Genomic DNA, 13,568 nt, shown 5'->3' on the forward strand with positions numbered 1-13,568 from the left:
TTAGTCCACATTTTTATTTTTAATTTTAAAGCGATTAACTCTTTGTAAAGTTAATGACCAAATTTAACTCAAAAAATTAAAGACTAAATTGATAAAAGAAAAAAGTTAAATTTAATATTATGCCTATGTATTTAACGATTAATACCTTTTTACAAAATAAATATTTTTTTATCGAACAAAACAAGTATTATTAATTTAATCTATAATCAAAGGTTGATATGAATAATTCATGTCAACCAAATATGAAATATAACATCATTGTTAAAACTATTTATCATAAAAAAATATAAAAGTACGTAAAAACTGATTAATTTTAGAAGTGAATTCCTCCTTTCTATAGAATTGATAAATATGACTTCATAGATTAATGGAATTCACTTCTCCCTGGCTTAGGCATCTTTGTTTGTGGAGCTAAGCACCAAAAAGAGCATATGGCCTTCGACGAAGATGTTGACAGTTCAACTAAAAAAGAATATTAATAGCTCACTTCCACCCTTAGAACTGACATTGGAATCCGAATTTAACTGCCTTGTGAAAGTCCAGAGACCAGAGAGGTGAAATGAGGATATTACACGACACTAAAACGAATCTGAAAAGGTCACTACAATTAGATACTAACAAATCAAATTGAAAAACCTCACTTTCATACAACATACTACACACCAGTTCTTCCCCAAAGCAGAGGGCCAAACCAACACTTTCAAATGCCCTGCCAAACCCAAAAACATATGTCCCCATATTACACATGATTGAAACAAGAAAACGGAACCTTAGCAGTCAATCCCTTTTCCATATCCTACATTCAATATCACCACATTGGTCATGTCGGGCGGCTTTCGGTTGTCAAATTGTTGCTACTGCTGCCTCCACCGACTCGGTTTGGTTCCCCCACTCTAGCTGCCAAAGCAAGTACTTCAGGTGACATTTCCCATCGACCACTTTTTCTACCCCAGCTAGACCGCCTGGGATGTATACCAGAACGGTCACCTATGTCATCTACTGTACTTCTAATATCTGGAGATAAATCTCCTAATTCACCCTCCTTAACATTTACACGGTCACTTATGAGTTGCCCTTCACAATGATCAGTGCCAGCACCAATATCACCCCACACTGTCTTCCTACCCATTTCTATGTCGTCCACAGCCTTCCCCATATTTGGACTCATAAAACCACCTGGTCGTGTTGGTAGCACAGGTTCCCTGGGCACCTTTTCCCTGAAGTTGTTCTTGGATGATGGAATACTGGAGAAAAATATCTCCTTGAAGTTATCAACCACTCCTTTGTTATAGGGATTTGCTCGACGGTCATATCGATATCTGAAATTCTCATATGTTGTCTGCAGAAGCAAGACAAACAGTCTCACATCAACTTAACAAATGCACTAATGTAACAATATATTAATGGACTCTTTTCACAACGTTATTATGACAAGAGAAGGATGACCATCATACCTGATTTGTACTGATCAGATACAAATGGAAGGCAGTCAAACCACCAACAAACCACATTGCAATGAAAGTGTAAACTATTAGAACAATGGAAGCTGGGGTTTTAATCATTGCTCTCCAAATTGTTGTCTCCTCTGATGCCATGATCCTTCTAATGTAGACCCAACAGAATGCAAAAACATATATACACAGAAGGGTTGTTGAGAAGACAAACATGAAGAAGAATCGATAATTTCGCTGCAGACAAAAAACATGAGAAAAGTTTACAATACCAAAAAGAGGAAATCGGAAAAACATGTTTCACAGCAATTTCAATTTCCAACCACTCTTAATATGAAAATTATGCAGCAAAGAACAGGTACATGCTAATTTAAGTTCCTAGACGGATATGAACTATGAAGATCATTGTTTAGGCTTCATATCCATGTAGCCTAAAGAAAATGGTGATGTACCAGTCCGATACATTGCCCAACCCAAGGACAGTGGTGATCAAATCGTTCTACACAGTTATTGCAGATTGAACAGTGTGAGCAGCGAGGAGGCCTATAAAGCATGCAAGTGTCACAATATTTGATCTTCACAGTGATTCCATTGACCTCCACTTCCTTAATACGTGGCAATCGTAACTGTGGAGTTTGACCAGCCCCAACATCTACATTTCCATCAAAACTTTCTGGCTCAGGAGGGTGTGCATTGCGCGGAATTATACCAGGATCTCTTCCGGATGTTAGCAATAGAAGAAGTAAATCCTGAAAGAAGAAACAAACACATGTATGAGCTTCAAGATCTGTTTTAAAGAAATCATATAGATTCTCCAAAACTCTAATAAATGCCATGGGGGATTTGTTTCCTACATGCAAGACACCATTTTGGACCTTCCAAAACATTCATAAATGCCATCTAGATCGATGCTGCAATCCTACTATTAATTCTATACTAAACTGCCATAAGAGTACGCAAACGGAGGAAAGGAGACCATATAAGCTATGATCATAGCAAATTATGAATTCAGAGTTGATATCTAGCCAAGAACAAAAGGGGGTTTATCACTAACCTTAACAATGGTAAACATCATGAATTAACACTACATGGAAAATATAAATAATGTTAAAGGCAAGATAATTCACGGTTCATCCCTCAAAGAAATCCCACCTCAGTGGGACTCACCATAATACCATCATCTTCCTAACATGTAATCAAACGTTTTTTTGTCCAAAGATAGCAATTCATTCAAACATGAAAAATTTGTAAAGGGACTTACATAGACAGTGAAGACAACAGCAACCACCATAATTAAATTACCCAAGTGATGAGAAAAATCATCCATCAATTTCCTTGCAACAAAAACACAGAAAATGGAAACTGGAGCTACTATAAGCAAAATAGTCAGCCCTAATGATCTTACATCCGGTCCAAATATAAACCTCCCTTGAAATAAAAATATCTGCAAACAATAAACAAGAAATCATAAGTTTAATGCCTTGAAATTCATGGATAAAAATGTAGTCCTTTTAATTATTACTTGTGATGGAAATTACAGTACAAATAGAACAGAAAAGGGGGAAATGAAGGATTTTGAAGTCTAGAAAAAAGGAATAAAACCAGGAAAGCTTACATTGCTGCCTTTCCAAGCTTGGTAAACCCGTAAATCACCCGACCCGCCGCCGATGGAACCCGGATCCGATCGCTGGGGTGGCGGCACCATATACATCTCTCCCTTTTACTCTCCCTTTTACTCTAAAGAATAATGATAAAAATAATTTACTTCAAAAGATGAGATTTGAGGAAAAAAAAACAAAAAAGGAAAGGAAAGAGCTTTTAAGCAGAAAAATGGAATGCCATGGTGGGAGTGAGTGAAGGGAGGGCGAGTTAACTGAGTAATAGCGAGTCGGGGAAGGGTAGGCGACAAGTCATGAGCCTCTTTCCAACAAAGTACTGAAAGTAGAGGAAAAGGGACGATGGTTGGGGGCTATGTGGGTTTTCCCTTCCTTTTTCTTTTATTTTGTTTCTTCGTTGAAATTTGAGTTGCATCGCATTACGCTTAAATTTCTTCACCAAACTAATAATTATAAGTATATAATATATAAAATCACTACTACTCATTATTTTATTTTGTTTATAAACAACAAATTAAAATATTATATTAAAAGAGGTTTTAATTCCTAGTTATTTAAATGGAAGCAGTAAATTTCTTTAGAAACACTAGTAACAAAAGAATGAATTGGTTTCGCTAAAAAACAAATTAAAATATTAAAAATAAATTTGATTTCAACAAGTCCCGGTTTTCTACATTAACCACTGTTTTTACATTAAAAATAAATAATTAAACATCTCGGATACTTGTTGGATCGACTAAACCTTTTAACTAAAATTTATACTTTAAAACAAAATCTCATTTTAAAAACTCTAGATGCTAAAAATATTTTTAAAAAATCGAATACCTATGAGATAAAAAAAATTATTTAATGAAATCGAAGAGAGCCTCTTTCGGAGAAAAAATGCATGCAACATTATGATTGCACCCTCGTTACCCTAAATAACCAATACAAAAAATAATGAATTTTTTAGAAAATAAAAGCATCGGAATTTGCGAAAGTAAAGTGTTGAATTTAATAGAGTGGGCTTTTTTTAATTTCTGCTTTAGGGTTTAGTTTAAGTGCAATTTGTATAGCATCATATCTTTCTCATAATTAGCTGCAAACGCCCATCGAAAACAAAAAGCAACAAAGTTGGCAGATCAAATTGAAAGCTTTCGGAGGGTTCTTGCAATGGTAAGAAAATGAAAAGAAAGCAAGGTTATTCAAGTGCTTTCACGCAGTGAAATGATTACGTCGATTGATGGTCGAGTTATTTGTTCTTCAAACTAAAAATAATAGTAAATTTGTGAGATGAACTTGAGCACAGGTGGTGCCATGGTGTAGTGGTTAGCACTCTGGACTTTGAATCCAGCGACCTGGTTCGACTCCCGGTGGGACCTTTTTTGCAACAACTTTTGGGTTTTTTCTTTTTTAAGAATTACACATGTATTTTAGTCCAACTATTATAATATTAATATGAATCAGGTTTTATAAACGCACCCAATTTAACTCTTCCATATTCCATTGTTCTTCAAACTGGAGGAGCCACATTATCAAAACAAATGCTAAACTCATTATTATTGCTGTTTCAAAGGAAAAACTACATATAGGTTTTTGGGAATCCATTGCTGCTTTCAACTGAATATACAAAGTCTTTCTTCTTACTAACTTCCTTTCTGTACTTGACATGTTCTAAAACATTAGAGATGAAAGTACCCTTTACGTGTTCGATCCATCCGAACTATTTTCTGCACTTTGTAGTCTTTTCTCCCTCCAACTCTCCCCCCACATCTTGGCCTCAGCCACCGCTCGTTCCCTGTTAAAATCCCGGTCTAACATCCTGGTTGTTTCCCTCGGAGACTCATTGTTCTCCGGCCCTTTCACACTGACCCTTTTAGCTTCATGTGCGCTATATGGATGGGATGTCAAATAATCAAGAGCAAGCACTATATCACCAATAGAGGGCCTGCAATTTGCATTTTCTTGGATGCATAGGAAGGCCACCTCTAGAGCTTTCTTCATGGTTGACTTGGAGAAGTGACCTCTCAGCAATGGATCCGCTAAGTTCAGAATGTTCATTCCATCTTTCAACATCGGTCGTGCCTGGAAAAAAAATGGAATGAACGGTTACTTAGAGAAACAATTTGATGTAATGGAGTTCCTAGGATCGGTATATTTCATTTAGATATTGATCCTCAAAGAGACTAGAATATATCAATGGCATTTCTTTGAGAATCAAACAGTTTCTGCCAGATCTTAAACAAAATATTACCCAATCAACAAGGAATCGTTCTTCACGAGCACGGCTATCATCAAGAGCTTTACGTCCCGTTATCAGCTCCAATAAGACTACCCCAAAACTAAAGATGTCAGACTTCATAGTCAATTTTCCACTAGTGAGGTACTCAGGGGCACAGTAACCGTGGGTTCCCATGATCCTGGTGGAAACATGTGATTTATCTCCACTCGGACCGAACTTTGCAAGCCCGAAATCAGAGAGTTTTGGGTTGAATCCCTCACCTAATAGTATGTTAGATGACTTTAAATCTCTATATATAACAGGAGGATTAGCTTCAGTGTGAAGATATTCCAAGCCTTTTGCTGCACCAGCAGCTATTGTCATTCTTGTATTCCAATCCAAAGGTTTCTGATCAGGTCTAAGATCTGCAAAAAAAATAAAAAATAAAAAATAAAAAAAACAACATTGTTTATCCTATTTAAGTTGCTGAAAATATGCAGAACAAGGATATCGAAACAAGAGGGTCGGCTTCTTTGTGAAGGCATTACAATGGAGGTGATCTTCCAAGGATCCTAGCTGCATGTACTCATATACGAGAAGTCGTTGATCTCCTTCGGCACAATAACCAATCAAATTGACAAGATTCGGGTGACGCAAGAGAGAAAGCATGAGAACCTCCACAAGGAACTCCTTTTCCCCTTGGAGCCCTGTCTTATCAAGCTGTTTAACAGCTACAACCTGCTAATAACCGTAGTGCATGCATGTGATTAAGATAGAAATACAAACAAAATTATGGGGAAAAATGTTCCAGGAAAAGAAGAATGTACCTGACCAGTACTTTCTAATTGCCCTTTATAAACAGCCCCAAATCCACCTTGCCCTATCAAGGATTCTTTTCTGAAATTTTGTGTTGCATTTGCTAGTTGTTGATAGTTGAAAGTGTGAGCCCTCTTGTCATCATTAGCCTCATCAGTTGTAGCAGATGACTCCTTTCTTAAGCCTGCAATGCTTTTTGATCCTACTGAACCAACTCCTGTTTAAGGCACAGATTAAACTGTGTCATTTCACTATGATCACCATCCAATTTCAGAAATTTTTTACATTGAAAATTATTTAGGAGTATCAAAGTGTGCCATGGAAACATATTATGAATTGGATCCAAAGAACCCCCATTAACCAGTTTCCATGGAAAAAGCATGAACAAAAACTGATTTAACAAAGCATATGAAATGAAGATCAAGACGAAGATATGTAAACTGAAAAAATCAAACTGAAGAACAGCAAGACTGAGGCATATATACAGCAATAAAGAATGCAACAAAAATAACCCAGAAAAAAAGAAGAGAGAGAACATCTTGCATGAAAGGGACTAACCAGAACACAATTGAGGCTTGCATTTTCTGCCAAGTTCTTTCTTGTCATCACCCTTCAGCTTCTTGCCTTTGGTCCAACCAAAACAAGGGCAAAAACCCATTTCCTGCAGATCAATTAAACGAAAACCTTTTACCTTGTTTTTTCCCCTCTCTGTTTCTCTCTTTATAACTTGTGGAAAAAGCTTTGAAATTTGAAAGACTGTAAGTTGATAATGAACAGTTTTAAAAGAGTGATCCGCGTTTTGGCCTTCCGCGTTGATTTCACGAAAACAAGCATCAACAAACAACACTTTTTTCATACGTAATGAGAATGGAAAATGACAACATCAGAAGAAAAACACCATTCCCAATAGTACGTCATTACTATAATAACAGACTAACATGTTTTCTTTGTTTTTGTCAATAATCTTTAAATTCTGTCTCATTTATGAGAGAATTAATGTAATAAACAAAAAAAATCTCATTTTTATTTTATTTCTTTTGTTATTTGAGCAAATATTTTGAATTGTATTTTTGGGATGATTTTTAAACATGAAAATGGAAATGAAAATTTGTAGTTGGGATCATGAAGTTTAAATCAGAAGAAATAAAAATACATTTAATGAGATATGTTGCCATAAATATTTAATCCATTAATGATTTTGAGGTAACTTGCAAGGAAGGAATAAAGAAATTAATTATTTGTTTTATTCTTTCCTTGTTTGATTAAGACTGTCAAAATCAACTGGTTCTTCATTGTTTTTCTTTTGAGGCTATGGTTGTTTGTATTTCAACTTTTTGGTTTTTTGTTTGGATTGAAATCATATTTATTTATAATGAAATAATAAAAACAACTAAAGTTGATAAATAAACTGTCGATTCAATCACGAGTAGAATGAAATAACGGTCACGGAAGTAAAAAACCAAAAAATGCTTGGAGTCCAATAGCAGTAAAATAAGATTAATTTAGGAGATGGGATGGATCTCCTATTTCTTTTAAAGAAGGAAAAGGAAAACCAATTTATTTTATAAGGAGATAGGAATAGTCATAGAAACAAATACCGTGTTCTTCACTTTCTTCATGGCTGCTATTTCATACCAAATTACTGCGTATGAAAGCTTTGCTCAGTGAAAAAGAAAAACATATATGCATCTCGAGTGTTACCATGGCTCCTTCAAAATCCTCTAATGTTAAAGAGGTTTTGAATTCAAGCCTTGCTTTTTAGGAATCATGGTGCTATGTGCTCGCTCTTCAGCGATCATTGCATATGAAGGAATAAAATCGATTCACATTCGAGTAGAGCATCAGATCAGAATAGACTTGAAAGATAGAAGAAGATTACCTCCATTGAAGCCACTACCAGTGCTTATATTATCTTAGGGCTTGGGAAGAAGGCTTTCCTCTCTTCTTATAAATAAAATAAATGCACCTTGGAATCTAGGAACCCTTGGAAAAGAGAGAAGCATAGTGCTTTGAAGGAAAAGGAAAGGGGGATGCCAATGCTAATGCCAATACCAAATTGTGTTTTAAAACTGACCGTGGATATAAAGATCTCGTTTCCTTTTACAACAAGCTGTGATTTGAGTTTAAGATGCGTTTTGGGAAAAGGCTTCCCTTTTTCCTTTATTCTATTCCATTCCATTCCCGACTCTTGTCTTTTCCTTTTCCACTTTTCTCATTAACATGTTAAGCTAAAAGAGAAAAATTAAACGCACAAAACATAGCTGGAGACACACACATGAAGGCATCACCTGAATAAACACTTCATAGATTGATAAAGTTTTAATGCATCATAAATCTCTTCTATATGAATGAAACAGTTTTCACAATGTTTTTCCTAGAACTGCAGAAGGCATGAATCTGATTTTCATCTATTGTTCCAAAGCCTGAGAGTCGGATACCGTATTGTTCCAACCTATGAATATCGCGCGGAATCGGAGATTGCCACTGGCCGTCCCACCAAGCAGGAGGAAGAAGTGGTGTGAAAGCACACTGATTCGACTGCCCCCGACAACTCAACGGCCCCGCAAATCGGTTCCATACATGTCCCCAACCCACCTGAAGCTTCAAACCTTCTGCCAACAAATTACCCTGGAAGCTGCTTAGAAAAGAAAACCTCGAAGTTGTTGAATTTTCTCCTGAAAGGATCAAGCCAACTATAAGATAACACAGCATATAAATGAGTTGAAAAACACAGGAAGCAGCATTACCTATACTGTCTGCTGCAGCTAATGCAGCAATTAATTGAGCATAGGTAGTCCCAACACGTCTGTGAGCCCCCGAAACAACTGCATGCTTTGCACGAGATGCAAGAAAAAAGTCCACAAAAGCAACCCACCTGGGTGCCGGCCCCCAATCTTTCACCCTAAACTCCAAACTTGGTAATGATTTAATATCATCAGAGACTTTACCTCTGAAACTTTCATAATCAAAATGAAGAACCTGAGATGGCGGAGGGGGAAACAAACACATCAGCTTCTCTACCTATATAGGATATATGAATGTTATTTATCACTAACATTGGTTTTTTTTTTTTTTTTTTTTTTGTGGTGTGTTTGGGGGAAAAAAATGTGGGGATGGGGGGATACATTACCTCAGCAACTTCACTTATATTTGGTGTGATGCCTTTTATAAAAGAAGGGGTATCAGATATTACAACCACCCTGGGTCTTGACCCTTGCTGTAAGTTGCGTATTGCTCTTTTGAGGCAGTTCAATGCAGCCTGTGCAGCTCTAACCGACCTGAACATGTTACACAAGAACCAGAATCACGAATCAGTTAAAATTCCTATCAGTGCTAGATGCTTAATTATCTCTTCAAGAATGTCGGTTGGTTTTAGAGCACTTGAAACATGTAGTTTAGATATTATAATTTGTGTAAGGATATTCAGTTTTTAGAATTTAGGTGTTTCCAAATGTTTTTAATCAAATTTCTCTGCAAGAAAAAATGTCAGCCAATAGATACGATAAATACTGGAATTGTTTATTGGAATACCTATTCATAAGCATCCGCATGTGCAATGTAATATCAGGATCTCTCCCACCATTACCAATAACCCAATTTACTGCTTCCTCAACGTCTCTTGAAGGAGAAATGAGAATTCTCATTAGTTCTCCAAATACATTAGGCCGCGATTGAAGAGATTCTGGCTTCCCAAATAACTCAGACGCAGCATTCCTCATATCAGGATGTACATTCTTCAAGAAAAACTGAGCTGCTACAGCATCCGTGGTGCCTTGATACCTGAAGAATTGTAGCAGGTAATGATGCATCCTTAACTACAAAAATCCGAGCACAATTTATATTGGCATAGTTGACACTCTACCATATAATAGGTTGGGGCCACTTCCTCCAATTGCCACAGAGAGCATTTGTTTTTGTTGGCTTCTCAAAATCATCAATCCTCATCACAAGATGCCTTCCATACTTCTTTAGACAACCATTTTGTCTCCATAAATGCTTAACTTCTCTCAGTGTAAAGGTGAGATTGGAATACAAAATGTAATCCCCAAAAGGATATTTACCCCTGAACAAAGAGAAGTGAAAAAATAAACATAATGAGCACAAGAAAAGCATGAGAACATAACTGCAATGACATAAAAAATCATAAACACGTTTTTTATGACACTACCATGCTTGCTTTCCAATATAGCCTTCTCATTTCTAAACAATTTATTTTCTTCTAAGTCTAAAACACAGTAACAAGCACGCCTGATCCAGGACACCATAAAACACACCTAAATGAAACTAAAAAAAAAAACTCGAACACCCAAAATACAACTAGGCAAGCACCTTTACACTATAGCAAACCTACAACATAAAAGCTCCCAGATTTCTTTTACAGGACGACTAAGCACTTATCAGAACAAAATTCTGAACCATTTGCAACCAAGTAAATTGTTGGACAAACAAGAACATTTAAAACGCAAAACAGAGGATTGAGAAAGAACCAATAATATGCCTGGTTTGCCCAATGATTAGTGACCGGTTCAGCATTACACTTAATGCTGCAGCAGTTAATAACTTGTACATTTCATTCCCAAAACCAGCTTCGGATGCTTTTCCTATCACAAACCCATGTCTGCAAAACTGCTCCGGAGGCAGTTCACGGATTCTTGGAGCGCCTGAAAATAGGAAAAAAATTACAATAATTCTTTGAAAAGGGACTCAAAAGAGAAATACGATTACCGTTGATAGAAAAGTGAGTTTGAATAAGCTTTCGAACTCTAAGACTGTCCTTCAAAATCCTCCCCCTAAAAACCTTGCCCATTTCTTCCACGGTTGCACAGTTCTTGGTCTTGGGCCCAGCTTGAATGGGCGTCTCGGCCGAAGACAAAAAGGCGACCCTTTTGAGGTCTAGGAGCTCGAGCTGGGCAGGCAAATCCAGCATGGCTCCGTTGGAAGTGGTGGTAATGGTGGTGGGCGGGGCATCGAGGGATCTTAGAGTGAGCATAAGCCGGGTAATGAAAGTAAAAGCTGCGAAGAGAATGAATAAGCAACGTAGCAAAGCTCGCTTCCTCCTTGAAATGCCATACCTCATTTTTGAGCTTCGCTTTGATTTGGTTTTTGGAGATTGAAGTGTAGTGTGAAGCACTGATAGTTTGATTGGATTTCTTTTGTTTTTTTTGGTCTTAATGATCTTCTAATTTAATATTTTTAGCTTTGATTAACACCAGATTGCGTCGGTGCCCACACGCCAAAACTTTTTTTTTTTTGTTACTTTCATAACAAAAAATAATGATAATTATGGAGGGCCGGATAAAAAAGAAAAGTGAATTGTAGAATTATTCGCTTAACTATTACTTTTGTTTTCATCATCAAATTATAAAAAAAAATCAATTTTATCATTAAAGTTTTAAATTATTTTTATTTTGATCACTTTTCTATTAAATTATTAATTGGAGTGATAAAATAACATTTTTCTAACTAATATGTATATTAATACATTTAATCCTTATTACTTACACATTTTATCAATTTAATCATAATTCTAAATAATAAACAAATCACAAAAGTTTCAAAAACTACATCATGTTCATTAATTAAAAACAATTTAAATACAAACTATATTTACTTCTTGAAGGGAGCAAAATAATTTACAACTAGGGATTTAGCAATAGGAGGGTTAATTACATCGTTAGTAGGGTTAGAGGCATCAGCATCGACATCAACTTCACTTTCAACTTCATTCTCTGGTTGTTCCTTATCTCCTTAAGCAAAGGATACTTCAGCTTGAGGTGTGCCGGTAGGGGGAAGAACTTTATCTCGCATCAATGAATGGAAAGTTGAGAACTTTGACCACCTCGGCATGCAAACACCGAAATAAGCAAAATAATAAATATGAAAAAAAAAGTGTGATTTTATTGCAAGTGTACAAGATAAATGGTATAGTTTTTAATTACAACAAAATGCAGAAGTATTTCAAGGATCGTATCGAAGGGATTGTCAAATTGGTAATGTGTTTTTCAAGTCCATTAACTAGCTAAACAATTATCAATATATCTAATAAAATCATAAATTATTAGTGCAAACCAAATATAAAAATCGTGTTAAGACTATTACAAATTAACAATTAAAAACATTAAACTAACTTTCTTTCATTTTACTAAAAACTATGTGAATGCTTAAAAAGACGGTTGATTGACTCGCAAATCATTAACTACACTAAAAAACCTATCTCAATTGTATTGTTGCTACTCCCAACTAACAATCTTGTAACACCTAAATTTCTAATTAACTTAGAAACTTGAAATAATAGGGGGACTAAATTGAAAGAGATCGCAAGTTGGAAACTTCTATTGAAAGAAATGAGAAAACTAGAAATTGAATTAGACATGGTTGAGAACCAAACCTGGTTCGATTAGAATGTAACCAATTGGTTCCTTAGGGGAGGACAATATGATTAGAAACGGATGGTTTTCTTAATGTTGGTAATAATGCGGGAATGGCTATAAATAGTTGGGAAATGGCTTCCCAAGGATGATTTTCCTTCCCGATTCTATTTCATTTTCTTTTGTTCTTCATCCTCTTTAGTAGTTTGAAGAAGGAATATGTAACACCCCTAACCCGTCTCTATGATAACCCGAATTAGGGCCTAATCGGAATAGTGGTTTTGTGACCACAAATCCGAGATAGAAATAATTGTTTTATAATTATTTTGGGGTTTATGATATGATTTCATGATTTCGTGAAAATTTCGTGATGAAATTCTATGCATTGAGCGCTTAAGTTGAGATTAGGGACTAAACCGAATAAATTGCAAAACTCGTGTTTTAGAAGTTTTTAGTATGAAATTGCTTTGGGATATTAACTATGAGGTCTTAAATAGCAATTTAACCAATTCCTAAGTTATGGACAAAAGTTGGACATGGAGGGAATTTTTGGAAAGTTTAATAGTAAGGGCATTTTGGTCATTTTGGTCATTTGTATATTAAATGAAATAAAATGGGAAAAATAACACAAAATTTGGTCATCATCTTCACTAGTTGCTGCCGAAATTTGCTCTCCTCCATAGCTAGGGTTTCTTCAACTTTCAAGCTTCATAATCAAGAAAGGCGTGGAATCGACCTCGAACGGGGGAAGGAGAAAGTTTTGGACTAAATTGCAAAATTCTCATATTTTGCACCGAGGTAAGTTTGTATGTAAATAATACGTTAATTTAATTTACATTTTTATATTTCAGCCTATTATATATATACTAGCTGATGTTGAAGTATAAATCGACTATTGAAAGAATGGAAATAAGTAATAGAGAGAGATCTCGGTTGAACATTCGAAAAGATCGAATAAAATAGATGGAGCGTAGCTAGGTCACATGTATGGTGCTGAGTGCACATCATGTGTACAAGAAAGCTACGAGATACTATGTAGTAGCTAGGTCACATGCGTGACACGGGATGTATCCCATGTAGACAAGAGAGCTACGGGAGAGATAAATGTAGGTAGGTC

The 13,568-nt window shown here is 35.8% G+C and overlaps 3 protein-coding genes across 8 annotated transcripts; all 3 read right to left on the minus strand.

Annotated features, from left to right (window-relative positions):
- Nucleotides 1–627: 627 nt before the first annotated feature.
- LOC107938095 (probable protein S-acyltransferase 7) lies at nt 628–3,504 on the minus strand. Of its 2 annotated transcripts, XM_016871160.2 has the most exons (6): nt 3,326–3,501; nt 3,067–3,188; nt 2,713–2,895; nt 1,904–2,200; nt 1,455–1,688; nt 628–1,339 (listed from the first exon to the last, which is right to left on the minus strand). In XM_016871160.2, the coding sequence occupies exons 2-6, from the start codon at nt 3,160–3,162 to the stop codon at nt 821–823; spliced, it is 1,329 nt and encodes a 442-aa protein (XP_016726649.1). In that variant the 5' UTR covers nt 3,163–3,188; nt 3,326–3,501; the 3' UTR covers nt 628–820. The 2 variants fall into 2 exon arrangements, with proteins under 2 accessions (XP_016726649.1, XP_016726650.1); XM_016871161.2 differs by having other exon boundaries at nt 3,067–3,504.
- A 1,074-nt stretch (nt 3,505–4,578) lies between these two features.
- Nucleotides 4,579–8,131, minus strand: LOC107938096 (serine/threonine-protein kinase PBS1). 4 transcript variants are annotated; one of them, XM_016871164.2, is made up of 7 exons: nt 7,963–8,131; nt 7,682–7,725; nt 6,642–6,744; nt 6,095–6,300; nt 5,816–6,005; nt 5,301–5,692; nt 4,579–5,131 (listed from the first exon to the last, which is right to left on the minus strand). In XM_016871164.2, the coding sequence occupies exons 2-7, from the start codon at nt 7,700–7,702 to the stop codon at nt 4,748–4,750; spliced, it is 1,296 nt and encodes a 431-aa protein (XP_016726653.1). In that variant the 5' UTR covers nt 7,703–7,725; nt 7,963–8,131; the 3' UTR covers nt 4,579–4,747. The 4 variants fall into 4 exon arrangements, with proteins under 4 accessions (XP_016726653.1, XP_016726654.1, XP_016726652.1 ...); XM_016871165.2 differs by lacking the exon at nt 7,682–7,725; XM_016871163.2 differs by having other exon boundaries at nt 7,682–8,131.
- Nucleotides 8,132–8,359: 228 nt separating this feature from the next.
- On the minus strand, nt 8,360–11,248 carry LOC107938097 (uncharacterized). Of its 2 annotated transcripts, none has more exons than XM_041077759.1 (7): nt 10,809–11,248; nt 10,582–10,744; nt 9,946–10,146; nt 9,615–9,863; nt 9,214–9,361; nt 8,831–9,062; nt 8,360–8,758 (listed from the first exon to the last, which is right to left on the minus strand). In XM_041077759.1, exons 1-7 carry the CDS (start codon nt 11,158–11,160, stop codon nt 8,424–8,426), a joined length of 1,680 nt encoding a protein of 559 aa, XP_040933693.1. In that variant the 5' UTR covers nt 11,161–11,248; the 3' UTR covers nt 8,360–8,423. The 2 variants fall into 2 exon arrangements, with proteins under 2 accessions (XP_040933693.1, XP_040933692.1); XM_041077758.1 differs by having other exon boundaries at nt 8,831–9,104; nt 10,809–11,247.
- Nucleotides 11,249–13,568: the final 2,320 nt, after the last annotated feature.

This window comes from Gossypium hirsutum, chromosome A09 (genome assembly GCF_007990345.1).
Source record: "Gossypium hirsutum isolate 1008001.06 chromosome A09, Gossypium_hirsutum_v2.1, whole genome shotgun sequence".
Taxonomy (NCBI): domain Eukaryota; kingdom Viridiplantae; phylum Streptophyta; class Magnoliopsida; order Malvales; family Malvaceae; genus Gossypium; species Gossypium hirsutum.